This window comes from Tympanuchus pallidicinctus, unplaced genomic scaffold (genome assembly GCF_026119805.1).
Source record: "Tympanuchus pallidicinctus isolate F22 unplaced genomic scaffold, pur_lepc_1.0 scaffold3, whole genome shotgun sequence".
In the NCBI taxonomy this organism is placed as follows: Eukaryota; Metazoa; Chordata; class Aves; order Galliformes; family Phasianidae; genus Tympanuchus; species Tympanuchus pallidicinctus.
This window is the reverse complement of record NW_026294747.1, coordinates 28,314,920-28,337,347: the sequence shown is the minus strand read 5'-3', so window position 1 is coordinate 28,337,347 and position 22,428 is coordinate 28,314,920. Positions and strand designations below refer to the sequence as shown.

General features: G+C 38.4%; 2 protein-coding genes across 15 annotated transcripts in view; both read left to right on the top strand.

Annotated features, from left to right (window-relative positions):
- Nucleotides 1–4,012, top strand: part of GPHN (gephyrin) — a 261,257-nt gene extending 257,245 nt beyond the window's left edge. For all 13 annotated transcript variants that reach the window (XM_052695200.1, XM_052695198.1, XM_052695195.1 and 10 more), the window contains 3 exons: nucleotides 553–656; nucleotides 1,901–1,997; nucleotides 3,150–4,012. In XM_052695200.1, coding sequence (XP_052551160.1) covers nucleotides 553–656; nucleotides 1,901–1,997; nucleotides 3,150–3,283 — 335 coding nt within the window. In that variant the 3' untranslated portion in view covers nucleotides 3,284–4,012. The remainder of the gene's footprint in view (nucleotides 1–552; nucleotides 657–1,900; nucleotides 1,998–3,149) is intronic.
- A 7,673-nt stretch (nucleotides 4,013–11,685) lies between these two features.
- GARIN2 (golgi associated RAB2 interactor family member 2) lies at nucleotides 11,686–21,984 on the top strand. Of its 2 annotated transcripts, none has more exons than XM_052695208.1 (7): nucleotides 11,686–11,886; nucleotides 14,124–14,259; nucleotides 15,746–15,942; nucleotides 16,480–16,744; nucleotides 17,407–17,645; nucleotides 18,136–18,182; nucleotides 19,962–21,984. In XM_052695208.1, exons 2-7 carry the CDS (start codon nucleotides 14,176–14,178, stop codon nucleotides 20,018–20,020), a joined length of 891 nt encoding a protein of 296 aa, XP_052551168.1. In that variant the 5' UTR covers nucleotides 11,686–11,886; nucleotides 14,124–14,175; the 3' UTR covers nucleotides 20,021–21,984. The 2 variants fall into 2 exon arrangements, with proteins under 2 accessions (XP_052551168.1, XP_052551169.1); XM_052695209.1 differs by lacking the exon at nucleotides 11,686–11,886 and adding an exon at nucleotides 13,267–13,431.
- Nucleotides 21,985–22,428: the final 444 nt, after the last annotated feature.

Below are 22,428 nucleotides of genomic sequence, written 5' to 3'. Positions count from 1 at the left end.
CAAGAGGTGTTTGACAGAAGTTTAGTCATACACCTCTCTTCTTAGTCAACATATAAAGCAGTAGAATTCTCCTCCACAATCATGTTGAAGCTTCTTGCAACTCTGTTAGGGAATAGAAAGTCACTTAATAATACCTATTTTTCCATTTGTCTTGGAAACCTTGAATTGAAAATCATGAGTTCATATGCATATGAGCTTGGACTTATACCTCTGCACAATAAGTGCTGGCCCCACCTCAGATAAATCTAGATGTAATAAGAAAGGTGGCAGGAGAACAGAAGCAAATGGTGGGGCATGAGGAACACAAAGCAGCTGTGATCAGAGCTGAATTTCAGGACACCATTATTAGCCACAGAGTATAGCTTTGAGGAGTTTTACTTGCCACATGCCACCCCAGACGTAAGTGGACAGTTGTATGCAGCATAGAAAGTTCTTCAGAATCTCTAGGGTATGATTATTATAAAAGTAGGGTATTGCTTTCACAGAGTAAATCAAGAGGGTTTCACCACCATTCTTTCTTTCTTTCTTTCACTACCATTCTTTGTCCTACAGGCAATCCTGTGTCAGCTGTTGTCACCTGCAATCTCTTTGTTGTTCCTGCACTGAGGAAAATGCAGGGTATCCTGGATCCTCGGCCCACCATTATCAAAGCCAGGGTAAGAAGCTTGTCCTGTGTTTGAAAGTTCTCTCAAGTTGTTGAAACACTACTGTTTGAGCTCAAAAGTTTGAGGGATCTGAACGCTAGGTCAATTCTGACAAGTTGAAGGAATTTCACAGACAACAGAGGCATAGACTTGAATCTGTTGATGTTAATATGCAGTCCCATGATTTCTAAAAGTGAGTGGCCAAGTAGTGGAGTAAGATTTACAGATAACATACGCAGCCATTTGCTAGTCAGGAAGGGAGGACACTTCACTGTAAAAAACATACATTTGTTTTAATGTGTGGTTAAAAAAGAATAAAAAATAGAGAGTAACCTGGAAATACTTAAGGAATAAGATAGTTCAGTATCAAAAACTACAAACATGAAAGTCTCTCTGCTCTTGAGCAGATTGTTTATGTAAGTAATCCATATACCCCACCTAAGCAATATGAATTCTTTAAACAATTAATGCGACTCTCATAAGAAATGGTGGATGTAGTAGCTCTTTAATAACCAGTCTTAAACCTGTATTAAATAATGTATTATTCTCCTATTTTTGTTTTAAAGAAGATACCAAAAAACAGATTACCTTTTACACTTTTTCTACTGTTCCTGGCATTCCAGAAACTTTTCTCTTACTGCTTATCCCTTGTGTCTCTCTTACATGCTTCCTCAGTAGTCCATCTTTTTCTTTATCTCATGGCTAAAGTGTTGTAAGACAGACAGCAATTTGTAGCATTCCAGTTTTGAGGAATGCGATGCTCCAACATGACCCTCATGTTTGCATATATTTTCCTGTGTGCTTCCATTAAATTTCATTTTGAGCAATCTCCTGTACGTCTTTTCATTTCAAATATTGGTCATTTCCTTTTTGTCAGGACTAGCAGTGCTTTGAATGTGAATAAATTTTTTATCTGTACAAAATGTGACCCAGAGACTAGAAATGATAAAGCTTTTCTTCCAGAGAGATAGTAGTATCTTTGAACTCCCAGTAAAAGAACAGCTTTGGAATATTCCACTTAATGCATGCAGACTCCGGCATACTCTTTGATATTGTAATATCATAGTTGTATCTCTCTTAAATAGTGCAGTCTCTACCTACTACAGCCTTTGATCTTGCTGTAGACACCATGTGGCCTAGAAATGCAAGTTTTTTAAAAGACTGTTATTAAGGAAGAAAGATTGAAGAGATGATTCTATTATCTTAGTGATATCTGAATACATGACATTTTCATTCTTTCTTTGCTTCTTCTACAGTTATCATGTGATGTAAAATTGGACCCCCGCCCAGAATACCATCGGTGCATACTGACTTGGCATCACCAAGAACCACTACCTTGGGCACAGAGTACAGGTTAGTGCCCAGTTACACAAACTGACAGATGCACTCGCAGGCCCTGTCAGTCTGCCATACATGCTTTAGAAGAAACAAAGAACAAAAGAACCAACAAACCCACATGCACATGTATTTTCATACAAGTTTTGTCATGCAGACTGATTTTCTGACTTGTGAACATCCATGTATACAGTCGTGCTACCCAGTCATGATATTGAAATTCATGCTGTGTCTTACCAACTTAATTCTTAAAACTTTATCGGAATAATCCACCTTTGCACACACACACATACATTGTGTGCTTTTTGTAAATACTCATCTGTGCTTATTTGCACTCAGAGGCACCTTTACTTTCTTTGTACTAAATAAACACAAGTTGAACCATAGCAACAATTCAGATAACGAACTGTGATTCTAACTGAACTGGAGAAGAAACAGCTGTATATGTTCTCTTAGTGCAGACTAAGACGTTTATTAATCATGTTTTCAATCTAGGGATATTTTTGGATATTCAGCTGCAGTTGAGATAAATTCTATATTTGAATATTTTATCTGTTTTGTAGCACATCACTTCTTTCCTTGCTCAAGCAGACTGGAATGACTTATCTGTCAATCCAAAAGTTTGAAAGCCAAGAAAATAAGGTGCATGATTTTCTACTGCATTTTCATTTTTTGGCAGTACAGCCAATACTACACTGTTTATCTCCAAGGTCTCCTATATAGCTTGTATCCCAGAGAAACCTATTCTTTTGAGTTGGTATATTTAAAAAAAAAAATTCAGATTGTGGTGGTTTTAGCCTCCATACAATCTGAACTAGATATACAAATTGAAAAAATAAAGTAATTATGATAGGATTAGAATCTCCAACATTAAAGTAATTTACAACAACAAAAATGAAGTACAGGTAAAGATCTAACAGAAAAAAATATGGAAGGCTGGATAGGAAAGCAATCAGCAAAGGAAAGGGAGTTTTCAAAACCAGAACAATGCAAAGCTGATTAATCTCTTCATAATTGTTTCTACCCACCTTTAAACAGATATATTGAAGCTCCATGAATATGTTAGCATATCTTTATAAGAACAGCTCTTGCTTCCTGTCTTGTGTGTTGCGGCATTTGAAATTAACTAACTGAAAAATTAACTGAACTTTTTCTCTCACCCTTCTGTAGGGAATCAGATGAGCAGCCGTCTGATGAGTATGCGCAGTGCCAATGGACTGTTGATGCTACCTCCAAAGACAGAGCAGTATGTGGAGCTTCACAAGGGGGAGGTGGTGGATGTCATGGTCATTGGAAGGCTATGATGTCACCAGCAAGAGCGAAGCTTTGATGCATGTCCACATATCATTGACTGTATCCTGTAATATGCAACGGCACAGCTAGTTTTTCTGATTTGGATAAAAGTTGATCAGTATAGTCAACATCTTGAATTATATTTCAAATGGAATTTAAATAAATACCTTTTAAAAAAAAAAAAAAACTTTAAAAAGAAATCTTAACAAAGAAATTTATTCTGATTATATCAAAGCAACTTTTTCCTTTCCTTGCAATTGCTTTGTGTGTTCAATGCTAGTTCTAATAGCGGTAGCTTTTAGTAGACAGCAGTAGGTGCCTGCAGAACTTGTGTTTTTTCTCATCTTTAAGATACAACTACTTATGCGCTTAAAACAAGGCTGTCTGCTTATTTATACTAGCGTAGACGACACTTGGATTTCCCTTATCAGTATGCTTCATAACCGCTTCACAGAGAGCTTCTGCTTGTTCTTTATCTTGTATCTCGTGTTGATGTGCACAGTGCCAAAAGCAGAGTGGCTGCACTGGGAATCCAATGAAGCCCCGAGGTTTCCTCACCTCGCTGTGCATTCAGGGATCTCTCTTGTCCCAGCAGCCACCCAGCTCAGTACTCTTGGGCAGTAACTGGATACCTTTTATTTCAGCAATCAAAAAATTGCTTCCTTAAGTGCTGACAGCCTTTTTAACCAATACATTTAAAAATGTACAGAACTAAAAACAAAAACAAAAAAAAAATCAAAGACTGATCTTGTACAGATATTAGTGTTACCAGCATTCGTGTGGAAATTAAATGAGCAAAGAAATAAAACTGATGTTAAACAACTCTGTACCATAACATTTTCTGTAATGATACTGAAACTTAAATGAATAAAAAAAATCCTCAATCATTATTTAAAATTTCAATTGTTTAGTGTTGTTGTTTGAACATCAAAAAGAAAATAGTGTTTTAAGAGGGTATTTCAGGTGAGGGAAGTGGACAAGAGGAAGGGAAATAGCAAATGGTATCTAGAGCCTCTCCTAATGTGCAGTATCACAAGCAAAGTGAAAATACAGGGTGAGCTTTCTCAAACTTATCTCCCAGGAGACAAAATGGAAGTAGTATTTTGGGGATTTTACAATTGTGCAAGTATTTGGGGGAATTTACAATTGTACCAGTAAAAGCTGGAGAATGCTTTTTTTTTTTCTGTTTAAATTGTGTAGCAGTTGCAAACAGCCCTTGTCCTACATTGTGTGAAATTTGATAGAGTTTGGATTTTTTTTTCATAGTGTTCTTTCTCCTTTTGATACTGGGAATACTCAGCCCTTTCCGGATTATGTATTCTGGTAATTTCATGTTTCATCTGTGATTAAAATCATATTGGTGTCATATAGTATCTTGCTCCTTGGAATGCATGGGTCAAACATGATTCCATCAGCTCCATTCATGAAGTCAAAATATTTGTCCACAGTACTGCTGGAGGACTTGGGAACATCAGCACAGAACTCTGTGTTCAAATTTTGACTGCTACAGTAAACCAGATTGGTAGTTCGTCAATAATTACAGAAGAAATCCCTGAGACTGCTTTTAAGACCAAACTCTTAGCCTTACAACAACCTAAATACTCCCTCCATAGGACTTACAAAGGTAGAAGGAAGGTGGGCATGCCAGTATGATGTTCAAAGGTACTCCAGAGACTAATCTTTCAGAAAAAACATGAACATAACTTGCTGATCGTATTTCTTTATTCCAGACCCTAATATTCACACCTGTAATCTCACTGTTTCACAGCAGGATGGCATTAAGTTAAATTCATGAATGCCTGTGTTTACTGTACCAATACTGTAAAACACAGAAGTAGCAGGAGAGAAGAATTAACACGTCTCTGATAAGTTATGTAGAACATGGCTTATTTTAATGAAAAGAGTTATTACATATCTAGGAATTACAGACAAATACAAGGCAGCATTTACAGTGAAAATACGAAATTTCTAAAGGAGACTAGTAACAGCAATGTGAAAGAAAATTGTTTATGCAACTGGAAATACTAGACAAATATAAAAAGAGATTTGAAGAAACCTAGCCATGAATATCTTGGGTATTACCGATATAAAAACCATTGCTCAGTGCAGATGTGGCAGAAAACTGGCTCTGTTCTATGCTGTGCATTGCTCCATTTAAACCATATCTTGGAATAATAACAATTAACCACCATGGTAATGGTATGTAGAGGTTAAAACAATCAAGATTTTTATTTCAAATCACAGCATAAACTGTTTTAGCCATTCTAATGTATTTTGTCATGCTCTCTGACCAGTATTCAAACTTCTGTGTAAGAAAATGAGCTTTACAATTTCTTTTTTGTTTTTCCCACAAACTGTGTTTGTGGTTTTCTTCTTTTCACATTATTTTCTTCATCACCCATACATGGGAATTATCATGTGTAGAAACATAGGCAGTGGGTCTTGTGAGTCCCTGCCATCCAGCTAGGGAAATCCTACAATGACCTACAAACAACTTTTGCATCTTGGCCAGCTACCGGAACTTTGATTATACTGTTAGAGAGGAAACGTCATACAAAAATTGGCCTTTCTAAATACTAATTTCAAGACCTTAATTATGGAAATTACAACATTAATTCTTTCTTGATATTAAAATATGCTAGACATGAAATGTCTTTAATCTCTAGGTAAGTATTAGAGAGCTGTGTGACTCCAGAGATACTAATTAGCACAAAATCTTTAGCTTTTTGTGATTCTGGAGCTGAAGGACTGCACTTAAATTATACTGCAACATAAACAGAACTTAAGGACAACATACAACTGGAGTCACCTTGCAGTTCTATCTTTGTCCTCCTCATCCTGCTGCTCTAAGTGTTAAAGCTCATCTCTTTTGACAGGTCTCAATCCAGATGTGGTGCTACTTGCCTCATGGACACTAAAGATGGCCCCTAAGCTGCAGGCAGCCTACATATACCCTGTGCTGAGCACATAAGTTGACAGAAGCTGGTACAGTAGCAGTGTTAAGTGCTGGTGTTAAGTGTTAAGGGCTGGCCCACATCCTGTTTGGGCAAACTCCCCAGGCTTGCTTTTGACAGCACTTGCAGGGCAGGGACTACATTTGGGAGCTAAGATTTGACAATGTGACATCTTATTTTGGATACCAGACACAAGGCGAAGATGGCCTAGCACTTCTATGGCCTTCCATTATCTTCCAGCACTTCGCTTCTCAAAACCAGCATTGTCGGCTGAATGGTTTGTGAGACTTTGTGTTGGTTAAGAAAAATACACTAAAAGAAAAGCCATAGGTGTGTTTGCTTACACCACGAGAGCACTGAGGTGTTTCCACGTAACTGCATTTGCACTTTCCAAAAAGAAGACAAGTACAGAAAGAAGAATGGTCAGATAGCAAAAAGGAGTAAGTATCGGTTCCCATTAGGAACTATGGGAGAATGTTAAATGAGAAGTCAGAAACCAATTCAGGCTATAAAGCCAACCAGTAGATTGGTCTGGCATGTAACAATCCTTACAGTCTTCTTAACTAACAAAAAAAGTAAGAACAGAAGAAGTAGGTAGATCTTAAATGCTTGTGCACAAAATTTTCCCAAAAAAAACTATTTTTTGTTTGCATGAAATTTGAAACTGCATGAAAATTATCATTTATGCTGACACTTTCCAAAAATTTGTTAGTCTCTTTGCTAAACTAGCCAACTAGCTGAAGTCAATAGTCTTTACTCCCATAAAAAAAAAAAAAACAAAGGAAATTTTAGCACTCCAGGTAAGAAGAGAAAGGACATTTGTGCATATAGTCAAAGAAAGCACTGATCAAAGTCACTAGAGAAGAAAAAAAAGGGGGAGGGTTTATTGTGGGGAGATGTGCTCCAACTGATGGTAGTCAAAGCAGCAATCTGTTGAGTAGAGACAAGGTACAGTTTCCCACAGCAGTAGTTGGTCATTAGGTTGCAATTAAGTGCTTTAACCTCATATTGTAGAACATGATCTCCAGTAACTGTACTGAATGGTTTGGCAAATGCCATCACCATGCTAAAGCTATCCAGACAAGAACCACAGTATTTACACCTCTTCAACATGATGCTGCCAGTAGCTTAACTTCTATATTTACTCAGAGTGAAAAAGCCACATCATTATTTCTTCTGTTTTCTTTTGTGGATTTGATTTTTTTTTTTCTACTGTGAGTTCTTCAGAATTAATCTGTTTTCTATAAAGTATATCCCAGCCTCCACCCAAAAAGGTGAGTCCCCATGGTAGATTTAAAGCATGTATGAAAATAGAGACACTTCCTGGCTAATTCAAAAGCCTGTGGGGTTTACAAACATTACAGCATCGTGATATGCTGCCAGCTGCATGTGTTCTGAAAAGGGCTTAGTGACTCATGTTCAGCATTAGAGTAAGACTTGCCCTGTGCATTCGTGCCATACTGCACACAAGCTGACAAAACCCTTAGAATACAAAGCCTTCTGAGGGCAGAGCACACATGCTCAGTTGCTCTAGCTGACTAACTGGTCTGGCTGGGGTTACTTGCTCAGCACAGCACTGTATGAAGACATCCAGTATGCTTTGCTTTTATTCAAAAACATGCATTTGCATTGATCCAACTTCAATTTGAAAATGCAGACAACAAACTTAATTTTTGCAGAATTAACTACAAGCAAAACTGAGGATTGGTTGTATATAGTAACTCTGTGATTAATCTGAACATACCAGAGAAAGTAAATGCACTAGCACGATCCTGATAACCAGTGATTTGAAACTAGAATTAAAGTAACTTCAAGGAAAGTATGAGGAAAGTTTTCTGGAAGACAATTGTATAGCCATGTGAAAACTACCTTATAAACAGCAGCAGGGTATGATTTCAAAACCCTGATTTACTCTTTGTAGTGAACAATGATGGATTGTAAGAATCATATCCTGAAGCACTTGTGTCTATAAGAAGCAGTCATATTGTCCAATAGCTAGCTGAATGTGAAAATGTCTTAAAAGAGAGGACTGGGCATAAGAGAAACTGGAGTGATGAAATAATCTGACCATGATTAAATTGTGTTACCAATCAGCAGAACACCAAAAAACTGTCCCACTCAACTAAGAAGAAAGCATGCAAAGTGGCCTCCATCTGTGCCTTTCTCTTCATAGATTTTACAGTATCCTAAGGTGCACTGGTGGGATGCCATTACCAGACAGAAATCTAAAAGATCAGCAGGACAAATGAGATCAAGCACATCAAGGACATGAAGCTTTTCAAAAACAGCGTAGTGTTACCAGTTCGACCAGCATTTCCTAACTAGGATGTTTGTCTGCAGTGGCCAAGTGATCAATCGCTTCATCATTCTGAAACAAGCTATTTGGCTTCCTCACAGGGACCCCACTTTGCAGCAATGTGCAGACTGGGCAGTAAGCCAGAAGAAGCCAGCCAAGATATTTGCAGACACAGCTTCCAACACTGGCAACGGCTGGCTCCAGCAGGAAAAGGCAGCTTTTGCGGGACAAACTCAAGAAGCTGCCAAGAGGATGGCAACATACAGCCAGAAACTCCTGCACTGCATCATCTGTGAGCCTTTAGGAAAAATAATAATAAAACAAATATTTCCCTGGAAAAAAAAAAATTATCTAAGAGGTCATATTTCGGGAAGAGAGTACAAATTCACTGCAGATATATAATGATACATCCCCCAGTATCCAGTGCGTGTTACAAGAATTGCCACATCTTAACAGTATTGTCTCTGTTTTGTTCCGAATCTGCCACCTCCTACCTTCCTTTGATGTCTCTTAGCTTTCATGTTGGAGTGGGCAATAAGAAGCCACCCTCACTTTGCCACCTGTATTTCTGTAGATAACTCTTGACTGGATTAAGAGTCCAAATCTACGGAGTCTGCCCTTTGTGTGTGGTCAACGCTCCATCTTAAAGGACCTACAATTGGATGTTTCTTGTTGCATCTCTTTGGACCTTCTTCAGCTTCACTATAGTCTCTGAGACAAGAAGACCAGAACTACATGCAGAATTAAAAGGCATAACTGTCTTTTATAATAGGCTAACAACTTACATCCTTCTCTATTTCCTAATATTTAATTACTGTTTTTCAGTATTTCTGACCAACATGTTTTCATAGATCTTAAAATGAAGGTAACCCTAAAGTCTCATTCTTAATTAGATGTGGTTAGCCTAGAAAAAAGTAATTGTAGATGATAGCTAAGGAAAACATCTTCTTCACATGCATCATTTTACTTTTGTCTGTGTTGATAACCTCAACTATTTCAACACACTTCCAATCAGTCTTGAGCAATGCATCTGCAGTTCTTTGTAGCTGTCTTTGTCTTCAACACTGCAAACACGTTAATATTGTCAGCAGTCTCTTTCAGTTCACCTTTTCTAATATATTTTAATATATTTTTAAATATCTTTATTAGCTGAAATCTTCTACACTACTTCTCTCAGGAAGTTCTGCACCACAAGAGTACAAGTAGGACAGGAGGTATTTCAATCCATATTTGTTACTTCCTGACCTTTTCTCTTTCATGGAAGATAGGGAGCTCAGGAAAACTTTCAGCAAGCAGCATCTTGACAAAAGGACACCTATAAGCATACATGTTACCTGGAGCATGTACAAGCAATACAAACACAAGCAGCTACCATGCTGCCAATATCAAAGCCTTTGCCAAAATCCTGAGGATATTCTGAGGTGCCAGACAACAGAGATAACATCAATTATCACAGATCCAGTATCAATTATTCACTATCCAGTATGAAAAGCCCTGCTTTGGTGATTTGGTAGCTGTGCTATAATATTGTTGCTTTTCCTTATTATGCCTGCTCTTTTACTGTGGTTTATTACCACCTGGACTGCCCACTGGTATGACCGCCTCTATGCTCCAGTTAAGGATGCTGTCACATTACTCTGGAGAACTGCCAACTGACCTGATAAATTCCACCTGAGGCAAGACTACCCTCGTCCATATATGAAGAAGCTGCAAAATAAAAAATGGGGCTTAATATTTTTGCTATATCTGTCCTGTCTTTGTACGAAGTTCCTGCAACATGTAGCTCCACAGTAAGTACTGCTGGGAAATCTCCTGGGATGTGGCTCTGCAGAGCCCGTTGGTCAGTAAGCATGCTGTGCTCAGAGGGATTCACACACAGGAACTTGCAGAAGAGCAAACAGGAGCAGTTGGTTGTGGTGTACTGTGCCTTTCTGAAAGCACAGCCCTTTAAGCAAATACTAGGTAGTTGATCATCACAAAAGGCATTGAATAGAGAGAATAAAAATGACCTGAGTGGGACTCACTCATCAGCCTTTCAGAAGAGAGAAAGAGGCTCAAACAGATGCAATGCTGTTTGAAGTCAGTTAAATACAAGGTTAGTTGGCAGTGTACATCCATGAGTGGCTTTCCATAATTTATATCCTACTGGCCAAACCCAATCAATTTTCCCAATGTGCTATAAAAAGCCACTGAACAAAGCAGAAGACAGGATTTAGTATGCTTTTGGCAGGCTGTGTTGGTAGGAAATCGTGCTGCAGCTTCCTCCATCAGCTGGAGTTTTTCTTAGAGGTGGTGGATGGTATTGGATGGAAGTAAAATAATGAAAATAGAAGTCCTTTATTAGGATGTATGATGGAAATCACAAATCCAAAAGAGAACAGAAATGGCACATAAAACAATCCAAATAACACACTGCCTCAGCTACTCCCAGGCCCATCGCAGGAACCTTTGGCTTTAAACAACTCATTTTCTCAAGTCTAGAGGAGCACAGGGACATGAGGGCAGGTGGGAACGCAAATTAAGGGATGTCACAGGAGGGCTTGTCCAGGTGTGAAAACCATCAATATGAGGTAATGGAAGGGCTCCTATGATCACTCTTCAGACTACCTGGAAGCTAGAACACCTTACAGGAAGAAGTGGAGAGCATTTTAGGATTGCACAAGATTTTTTATGTGTTTTGGGGAGGAACCGGAGGTGGTGAAAGGAATTGGTGTAGCAATTTTTGAGGAGGAACAGATGAAGGAATAAATAAACCCGCCAAGTACAAACAGATACACTTGTCTGGCCATGCCCTGTGCCTTGTCCACACTCTGCCGTGTCTTACTTAATGTAATTTCTTTTCCTGGGTGAATAAGGAATGAAACCATGCCAGGAGGGAGCTACTGAGGGAGCAGAGGAGTCCCAGGTGGCTCCTAGAGAGATCATGGGGTCTGTAGGGCAAGTGAGAGGTGTGGGTGTATGGGCATGAGTGAGGAGTATGAACCAACAGAGGAGGGGCTACAGCCTCAGGGTCTCATATGTCCATGTGCCAATCAACTTGAGAGACTGGGATCCAAGAGCCAGCTACAGGGCAGGCTGGGTATGTATGCTGGAGCTTACTGTTGGGAGCCAGCGGCACAGAGTTGCAGAAGCTTTTCACCCCACACCTCACTCTCCCAAAAACTATACAGAATTTGTCCTGAAAAATAGCAACACCATTTGCAATAGCCAATCGCCCAATGGCTAAGGAATTACTCTACTGCTTCCTAACACAGTCTTAGCTCTGACTCTCATAGTGCTTATACTCTGCATTCCAGAAAAGAGCTAGCTAAGTGTACACATGTACTTGGGAGGGTGGACGGGACTTGCAGCTTCTCTGGTTCAGGTAAGCACTATGACCATTTGTCTGCTGAGTCAGTCTCCTCCAGCTCTGTTGCTCACTTGTTGTGATGTTTAGAATTACCTTTCCATTGGCTAAAGAGAAAAAAGTAATTCAGTTCTGGAAAAACTATTTCTTCTTGTTGCTGTTGATATACCAACACTATTTATCTGTGTCTATGTCTACTACACAACTAAAATCCACCTGGGAAAGAAAAGCATAATTGACTTTAACACTGGATTGAAGTTGTGCAGTGGAGAGAACAAAAAACATTTTTGCTGGACGCTGCTGTGTTAGTGCATAGTACAATCAGACAAACTGTCTTGGGGGCTTTTACTTAAGGAAACAGCAAATGTGTACCTACACAAAGACTGCAATACACAATAGATCTTCAAACTGTCAGACAACATAATTCCTGTTTTGCAATATCAATATTCCTTCAGCCAGCCTGGTAATTACTCATGACCAAAACCCTGTCAAAGCACCAGACTCAGTTGAAACAGGTGTTATCACATTAGGGTGGGGAAAAAAAAAAGTTCACATCAAGAGCTGATTGTAACGAAAGGTTAGAGAAGCTGAAACCTACAAACAAGAGTAAAACATCTGAATATCCATACAACTTTAAACTGGCTCATTAACATCCTGGGCCTGTGCCAGGTTCCAGAGTGCACCAACAGACTTTAACTGCTCTGACCAGCCTCACCTGCTACCTCCACTTCATCCTGCCCCTCCTCTCTCACACACCACCACCTCTCATCTGGGAGCTGCAGGGAAGCTTTGGTCTGTGTCCCTGCTCCTCCTCTGAGCTGGGTTATGGGTGTGTTTGTCTCTATTCCTGACTCTAGAACAGATGTCCTTGAGCACGTATTACAGTCCTATCTCTTGCTTTATTTCCTCTTGTTCTTGCTGCTGTCTTGAATCCCAGGATGGAGACCTAAGATGGACTTGGGATTTCATTCCTCACCTTGTCTGATCTCATTTTGCCTGGTCTTGCTTGGGTCTGCTACTGGGTCCTTTTATCACCAATCCTATTCAGTTTATTCTTTTTGAATCCTGTAGGTTTGAAAGATTGCCCTAGCTGTTGACAATAATATTTCTGCTAAGGTTAGACACGGTTCTGAGCTCATCATCTGTCACAGGTTTTGTCTTGTTCTTCCCTAGTAGCCAGCTCTGAGAGGACTGTATCAGTGCAAAAATCTGTGATGATATCACAGAATCACAGCATCACAGAATGACAGGGATTGGAAGGGACCTTGAAAGATCATCTAGTCGAATCCCCTTGCTGGAGCAGGAGTACCTAAATAGTGTGTTTGTGTTACAAGGAAATACAGGCATAGTTATCACTACGCCCTTACTTAACCAATAAACATAATTGCTTCCAGGACCGTTGAGAACACAAACCTAGTGATGCATTATGATGCCACCAATGATGGGTTTCTAGTGCTGAGAGAATTCCACTGGGCTCTGCAGAAGGGATTAGTGTACTCTTGTCCTCTCTTTCTGTAGGTATATTCCTCTAGCTAAGCAATGGATTTCTGTGAGTGAAACAAGGTATGGAAGGGAAGTAGAAGCCTACTACATCTGTTTTTGTGGGTTTTTTGTTTTTTGTGGTTTTTTTTCCCAAAAATACAGACTAGGGATTTTCTGTTCTTACTGACATTCTGTTACATACTGTGCAGTCTTCAACAAATCATTTGACTTTGGTATCTACTTGGGATAATAGATTGTTAACTCTCCAATAAAGATTTAGAAAATGTAATTAATGAATAACCTTGACTTTTCCCTAGCCCCAACAGCTTGTGAAGCTATTATGTCCACAGAGTTCATTCAGTTAACTGCTGGAGAATTTTAACTTCACTCATCTCTATATTATTGACTCCCAATAAACACATAAGAGATCCATGAGACACAAAGATAGAAGTCACCATTCCAAACCACCACTGAGAACAGCTCAAAGACTTCTGTCATTTACAAAATATGTTGCTATATTCACGTTGGGGGAAAAAAAAATGAGAAAAAAAGGTTAAAAAAAAAAGGTATAGAACTGTGAAAAAAGCCCTATTAAGTTTTTTTCCCTTTGCACTTAAAATTGCATGGTCATAAAAATGTGTGTTGGGGAAATGTTCTGAGTTTTGTAGTATAATAAAATGCTGTATTTATTTATTTTTACAATCCCAATTTATAAACTTTCCTATTTTCCTTTTTCTTTTTAACATGTATATTTATTTTTGTTTTGTGGACAGGCGAAATAAGTAGTGAGTTTGACTCTAGATTATATCAAGTAAGAAATCCATCATGGGTGACCTCAAGAGACTTCTTAACCAAGGAGAATATGCTTTTTTTGGCTCTGCTCCCATGCTTGAAAGCAGGTTTATTCAGGTAAAAATAATTTAAATGATTTTTTGTTTTGCATGCTCAATGTAAATTTGATGAAATATCAAGCATCAATGTAAAATTGATGAAATAAATTACTTTTTTCTTTCCTTCCTCTTCTGAACAGTTTCTCTTCATTCATTTACTCCCACCGCACATATTCTCATTTAGAACAAAAATAAAGACAAGGATATAATGTTTCTCTTCTCATACAGTCTCATGGTCTAGAATCTCAGCAACAACTATGCTGAAAATTAGATGATGTCCAAGAATGATGTTTTCATTCTTCTTTGTCAGTCCCTGCTTTTTCCAGTAGGACAGTGTTATTTTCTAGTTTTCTACAAAATTTTCTAGTTTTGCGCTAGCTCGTTAAGGTTGTTTAGCCATCAAATTTAGTTCAACCTACCCTAAAGAGCTGTCAACCTTCCTCAGTAATCTTCCTATTACTACCTCTGTCCTTTCAGTATCCTTTACTGGCGACAGAACCCTTCATGACCTTGGCAACAGTCTGCAAGTCTACAATATTACATTCACAGTGTATCTAAAACACGTGAGTTCTACTTGTAAAATGTACATCAACAGAGCTTTTTAATAGGGTTTCATCACCTCACTGTGATAACTGCAACATCCTTTGTTCTTGCCTTGATTAACTGAATCTTGCATTGTTGGTACACGTGCAGAATGCTAATTAGCTGCAAGTCTCTATTTTCATGGTATTTGATTGATCCCTGCTTTATTTATCAGACCCAATTTATTCTCTAGGAGGCTGTTGCCTTAAACAAACAGCCTGTGAAAACAGCTTCATCACTGACTTATTCCCACTAGATTTAAAAAATAATAGCCTTTGATCTATTTTTTCATATTCCATGTCTTACACTTGGAAAGATCTTCTACTAGATATCCACTAATTTAATACACTGTTATCCCTCAAATTTCTTCTTAGAATAGTTTTTTCTCTGATGTCTACCAAAAGCCAATTCTGACAATGGTAGATACCAAGTGATTTGAGCATGCATATAAATTTTTTTCTTAGAATTTTCTCATTTCTTTTTTCTGTCATTTTGTGTCTTTCACGTAAGTTATCTGTAATCTTTTTCCATCCTGTACTTTTACATCATCTATCAAGATCCTGGCTCAAAGTGAGGTCTCATTAACATCGCAGTAATTCTGACAGACATTGAGTCATCAGAACAGAGTGTCTCTTCATCATGTGTACAATAAAATTAACTTGACATAGTAGCCCAGAAGTCTTTTCTTACCTCAGCAGTCAAATACCTAATGATGGAGACTACAAAATAATCAGTGATCCTTCTTTATCCTGATTCAAATTTCTTCCTCTGTTTTCACTCATATATATACCCATTTCATTATTCCATGTTCCCTTCTCTCCTCACCATTTCATTACATAAGCCCTAGGAATCCCAGGCTGAATCACTGTGAAATATCTTTGAAATATATTCTCTGAGAGTGTTGTTTTTTTGTTGTTGTTCAGATTAACCAAAGAGGGGAACTGATTAATCTTCACAATCGACCGACCTGCGTGACCATCGGCATCTGTGCTGCCCGTTCACCAATGCCCAGTGGAATGCTGCTAGCACACAAGGTGCCTGTGTCCCCACAGGAAATAATGGCAAATCTCCAGAAATTCTCAGAGAATCCATCTCAAGTGGAACAGCTAACACTTAGCAGGTGAGTGAGCATTGAAAAGGGTTAAATAAGTCCTTGAAGAGCTTCCCCCTTCCATATGGTTTTCCTTCTTTTAATAATCAGATTATGAACAGATCTCACATTTGCACTTTCTTCCAGCATTAACACAGTGAAGTCAGGAGTATCACTGAAATTTAAAGACACAAATTTAGGCCTCACTCTGGTCATCGTTTTAGGCCAGTGCTACCCATATACATATACACAGATGGAAAACGACTGGAAAATACCTAGTAAGTTTTAAAAAAAACAAAAACATATCAGAAGCAGAAAACTGGTGAAAAGATTGGAGGTGCAGGTTTGTCAAGGAAAAAGGCAGTGGAATAAAGGCATTGGAAAGAAGCTGACATTCTTTGTCTCCATTCTGTGCACTGCTGCTCAGCATTTCTTCCAAAGACAGTGTCACTCAAAGAGGAGTGTCCAAATCTACTCAGCACCTTTCTTTTCCCTATTCCAGTTTCTCAGTTGTAGTCTAATTCTATCTTCAAGTCTGATGACATAATATCTTTTTGTTTTTTTCAGGTTCTTGCCCTTGAAGTTTGTAGAACTCTCTGTTCACAGCACAGATAAGAAACAGCTCATGTTAAAATTAGTAAATGGCCGTTCCTATTATCTAGAGCTCTGTGCTCCACCAGACCAACAACAGCAACTATTCCACCACTGGTTGAAGCTAATCTCTCTCCTGAGACGTCCAAAAGATACTAGCAATACCAATGTCAACATAATATGTAAGGATTCTGGCATGAGTCATGAGAAAGCTCCCAGCCCCAACAAGTCACCAGACAATGTAAGTCTTTGGCAAACAGATATCAAATCTTCAAGCTGAACGATTAGAGAGTATAGTTTCTATCAGTGTTCTATATAGTATCTATCAGTGTAATCGGTACTGTCTCTCTGAAGCCAAACCTTTCATATGTTTTGAAGGATCTATTCTGTTTATCAAAATAGCTGGCTTGTTGTAAACCCCCTGCAAAAGATCAGGGTAAAAGGAGTGAAAACACTGAGTGCACCCTAGCCCTGATAAAACTGTAATGATCTACAAATGCTATACTATAAAATGTTCAGTGTTTAGTTTTTCCTTGCAGTTATGGGTATTCTCTTAAATGAATTTTTGGGACTCAATTCCACAAATAGTTGGAAAAAAAGCAGAAAAGGAAAGACACGGCACAGATGAGACTTATAACAAATGCTGGTATGCTGATAACGAATAAGCAAAGAGGGCAAGTACATTTGATCTATTTAAAGGACAGAAAAAGAAAATTCTTGAAAGCAAATGCTACAGTGGACAGCCAGACTGGTAGAAGGCAGCTATTTGCTGAATAGTTCATATATAACAGACTGGCATACAGGAAATTATCATCAAGTTTCAGTTGTGTTGATCAGTGATGTGTGAAGCATTTTTAATGTCTGTTGCAACCGTATCTGTTTAACTTTCATTTTTCTGTCTAGAGCAACAACTCACAAAACGTGCCTAACCCCAAAACAGAGGAAGAAACTGTTACTGAACAAACCTCCTCCAATCAAGTTCTCTACTCAGATAGTGTGGGTTCCACCGAAAAAAGTGAAAAGGAAAGGGCAACTTTCAACAGCTCCCAGGAAGCAACCAGGCTAGAAACCACCATGCAATCAAAGAGTAAAGATCCTCTGGATACAATAAACAGCAAAAGCAAAGAGAGAAGGAAGAGCAGGTAAATATGGTTGAGAAATGATTCTGGTATACTTGGTTTTCAATGCTGAACTTTGAAATTAAAATGTGTTGAAAATTTTTTTTTTTTTTGGAAAATATATAATTTAATAATATAATAACACCTTTTCAGACTGCAATTCTCCTGATGTCTTAAATGTGCTAGGAAGCTGAAGAATATTGGGTGGGGTTTCCAATTAGCCATACTCTGGCTTCTCAGCTGTTCAGGTTCTTTTGAAAGACAGTTTCCATGTGCCTTCGCTTCAAAGCAAGCCTTACCACATCATTTAGCAATAGATATTCCTACTGCAGACAGAAAGAGTTTAAAATAGCATCTATTTAATACTGGTACATAACAAGATTGTTAAGGTAAATTTTGTTGTTGTCTTTTTTGTTAGTTTGCTTTCGTGGGTTTGTTGGCAATAGTGTTATCCCCTTGGTTGTCTACAACAGCGTTGTGTTTTTTCCTGAACTTTTTATTTATTTATTTTTAGGACAGACAAAATGAAGCCAAAAAAAGAGAAAACACCGCAACCTTCAGGTATGATGGGTTTTCTAATATTTGGCCATTTCCCCAGTGTTATTCCTACTTCAATAATAGATGAGGGAAGCTTAAACTTCATGAGCTGGGAGCTGTTTAGAACAATTTTTTTCTACATTTGTATTGCCAGTAGATTAATATTTGTATAAAAGTGAAATAATATTTTTAGAAAGTACTCTTTGCTACACCCCTGTTCTGAACACACCTCACCTTGCAGGGTTCAGTGCCAGGTTTCTTTTAGAAAAGCCTTGACACTTGACATCACTGAAAAATCAGGTGAAATACACTCCAATGAGAAGGATAAGAAAGCTCTATGCTATAGAGAGACGATATTGGCCCCTATTTCCTCTTCCAACGTGTCATAAGGCTTCCCAAAAATCCCTGGTAGAGCATAAATTTGCTTCCAGGCAGTGTGTCTGCAGTACCCTCAACCATGAATGTGTGTTCCTGGCAAGATGTGGACCTATTTTGGAGTAACCTTTTCAACACCATACTGAGATTAGCATTAGTGTCCTTCTTGGCATTCTGCATTTCTGCATAAATCTCTACAGAACATTCAGCTACAGCACACAGGCATCTCACAGACAGTCTTTTCTTACTGTTCACCACTTGCCATATTCACAATCCCCAGTTTCTTATCAGCGATTATGCACTGTTACCTATGCCTGCCAAGAAATAACAAAGACTGATGCTCTTAGTTTGCTGATGCCCCCCACACCTTGTCTCTAAGCTCACTGGTCATTCTGCATACGAGTGAATCAGTCTCTTGAACAACAGCTTTCACAGGCTTACTACACAGCTTTTCCATTTTACTAAGTTATGAAAGATTAAATGATATCTTTTGTCCAATCAACCTCACTTTTTGTGAACATGATGCTACTGCATGCTTCTCTTTTTAGCTGTGGGCTGCTTGCAATTCCTTCACCTGGCTAAGAACATTTCCCATTGTTCTCTCTTTTCTTTTCGTAACAGTCCTTTTTTTTAAGTCACTCCTCCCCCGTGTCTAATTGTTCCTTTCCTCAGTCACTCATGTCTTTTCATCTTTCCTCTGATTTCTATTCTTTTCTCTAGTTTTGGATTATCCTTTCTCTCACCTTCCACATTTCTCAAATCCTGTTCTATGTCTTTTCCTCATTTTAAACTCTACCTTCCTCCAAATATGTAATTCTTCCACTGTGCACTTGTCTCTTCTCTTTTTCTTCATCTGCTGACCATACTTCTGCTGGTATGCATTCTATTACTTGCTTCTGGATTTGCCCCATTGAGGCAAAGGCAGCATCTGCTCCCCTAAGCTTACCAACCTGCAGTCTCCGTTCACTTCTCAGCTTGCTGATCAGCTTTCAGTAGTGAACAGAAATGATCTTCACACATCCCCAGCCAGCTGAGAGCTATGCCTATATCATCTCAACTGATACTAGCTATGCACAGACTTTTTATGCCTCTCAGGTGTTCAGCAAAGACTAGAGATTATTTCTGCTTAGAGATGAGTAGGCGAGAAGTAGTTTTTAGGAGCAACTGAAGGGGAATAGCATGGGAGAAACAGAAAAGGCCAGTTTGGAACACAGGGCAGAAATGCTAGTAAACTCCCCCACTATTTGTAAACTGAATAGAGAAGTAATCAGAAAAGTCTGAAAATCAGTTGCCTCTGGTTCCTTCTTCTGTGGTTCTTGGTGTATGTTCATCTTCTCCATCCTTTTCTTACTTTTGACTCCAGCTTCTTTTCCTGCACTGTTCTGAGCTTGTCCTCATTGTGGTTTTGGTTTGCTTTTTTTTTTTCAGGAAATCGAAAGAGTGGCAGTAAGTCAAGCATAGGCTGCTTCAAATTATACTTCAGATGATTTGTCAGTGAGAAGGAATAATAGAAAATAAAGCAAAGCATCCTGTCATCAGATGCTTTTAAAACAGGGGCCAGACACATACAGAATAAAAAAAAAACCCGATGCTGCAGTCTTCAGTTCTACAATTTACTGCTGAAACAAAAACTCTATATTTCTCTGTATTTAATTCACAACTAGCAGTAACAAATATATTTTGTTCCTTGACATTTTATCAGTGACTGAGGCCATTTTTCAGGGAGAAGACTTTGTAACATGCAGCAGAAGGCAAAGAAATTGACATTGAATTAATGCTTGAGTATGGCTTACACATTTATGCAGCACTGGGAAAGCAATTTTCAAAGCATTGCAAGAAGACAAGTGATAGTGAACAATACTATGCTAGGAATGCAAAATCACACTAATACAGAATGTTATGAACTTCTAGATTAATGTGAGTAGATCACCGTTAGTTCAAGAACCTTTTGTACAGCTGTGCAAGCTGATGTAGCTGTCTTCCATTTCTCTGCCCACCATACAAAAAAGCATCTGAAGCTCTACTACATTTACCAATTGAGGCAACAACAGATAGTTACCCAAAAACCAACTAAATTCTCTGATACCCACTCTGTATACACATTCCCCACTACTACTTTTGTACCTGGCGTTGGGTTTCTGTGTAGTTTTAAGCATATGAAGTATTTTAATGAAATTTTGAAGCACTGTAATCATAGCCAAGCATGATTACAGGAGAGGGAAGACTCAGTAGGCTTTTCTGCAAGTGAGCACAGAGGATATACATAATTCATAGATTCAGAGAAGACAAATGCCAATCTAATGTTCCTTGAGAAAATAAATTAATTGAATACTCTTTGATGCAGCCTGCCTGTAAATAGATTCCAATCTATGATGCCATTATAAGCAAGTGGTAGTAAATTCAAATTCTAGATATCACCAAAACATGAACAAGACTGTAATACCATTCAGTGTACTTGGAGACTCCAGAGCTATTTTCCACGGCAGAAGAACTTTCCATGTTTTATTTATCAAAAGAACATAGCTGCATTTATTGACAGGAAGAAATCTTTCGGTGGTCCCTGAGAAAATGTTTGTACAGCATATTTTCTGTTTGAGGGACAGTGAGTTACATGATACGTGGTTTATGATGTGCTGTTGTCAACTACATGAACAAACAAAACACTGCAAGAACAACAATCAGTAACAGTAATTTCACTAAGGCTTGTAGAGAGACTGGCTGCAGATGCTTACTGTCATTGACTTTACACAAGTGAGGAAGTGAAAATGAAAACTATGGATCACTGGAAAACTAATGATAATGCATTTTGAATACTTTTAAATAAAGTGTACTGCATTCAAAAAGTCTGTGAAACAATTTTTTTAACTAGCACAGAAGTAATATCTATGATACTTCATATCAAGATATGCTGCATTGTATTTCTCTTTGCTGACTGAAGACACAGATACAGTCCTTTATCTGCAAAAACCAAGATCAGTCTCAGAACAACTTACTGTACTACCAGAAACATTCACTCTTGTATCCTAAACTGTGGTAACTCTGATATACCTTGAAGGGGCACAGAGGATTGCTGCAACATGCAAATGTTCCTCAGTTCACTGGAACACAATCTAAAGTGCTCTCAATCAGTGCTGAGCAAAACTGATTGCTGTAACAAATGTGTAACTTCAGAGTATCAGCTTTTCCAGATGGTTGGGAAGATGGTTGAATTGTTGCATAGCATATGCAATAAAAATATACTATTGATCACCGAACCTGAAGCAAGGAAAAATAAATCATTACGGATGCTTGCTGTGTTACATACCAAAACAGTCTTACACTGAGCTGATTCATAAGATTGGTATGCAGTATTGGCTCAAGATGCCAATGCAGGCTATCAGCTCCTCTGAAAGAAAAATAACTGCTGGGTGAATGACAGTCATTGAAGATCCTGCAAGCAGTAGAGCTATGAAGCGTAATATGTTTGACTACACTTCTTAGGAAATAGAGCAAAATAAAGTGGTATTAATGTAATATGTTCCAAAACAGTTTTCAGTTTGAATGACTTTTATTTCCTCTGCAACTTTCTGTCAAGATGCAGATTCTCGAGAATGGTATAGAGTTTACACTGCAGCCCACAGATTTATCCAAGAATAGTGAGGGCAGTCCACATAGCTGTGTGGAAATGATTTATTTCTGTCAGTTTGAAAACAATGTCTTCCTTCCTTAGAGATGACTATGTAGCTGCTATTGCTATCTCCAGAAAGGTAATTAAGGCTTTGTTTATGGCAACAGATGATAAGTATATTTTGGTGCTGTCCAAATTTTCACAAATCAAGCATCTGAAAAATGCCCCTGCTGCCAAAGAAGAAGGAATGAAAATCTATTGTCATCTTATATCTGTGTAGAAAACATT

Excerpts from the sequence above, each read along its gene's own strand:
- GARIN2 (XM_052695208.1), top strand. The coding sequence starts at position 14,176 with ATGGGTGACCTCAAGAGACTTCTTAACCAAGGAGAATATGCTTTTTTT. Across the intron at positions 15,943-16,479 it reads GAACAGCTAACACTTAGCAG|GTTCTTGCCCTTGAAGTTTG; the intron begins GTGAGTGAGCAT and ends TGTTTTTTTCAG. Across the intron at positions 16,745-17,406 it reads CCAACAAGTCACCAGACAAT|AGCAACAACTCACAAAACGT; the intron begins GTAAGTCTTTGG and ends TTTTCTGTCTAG.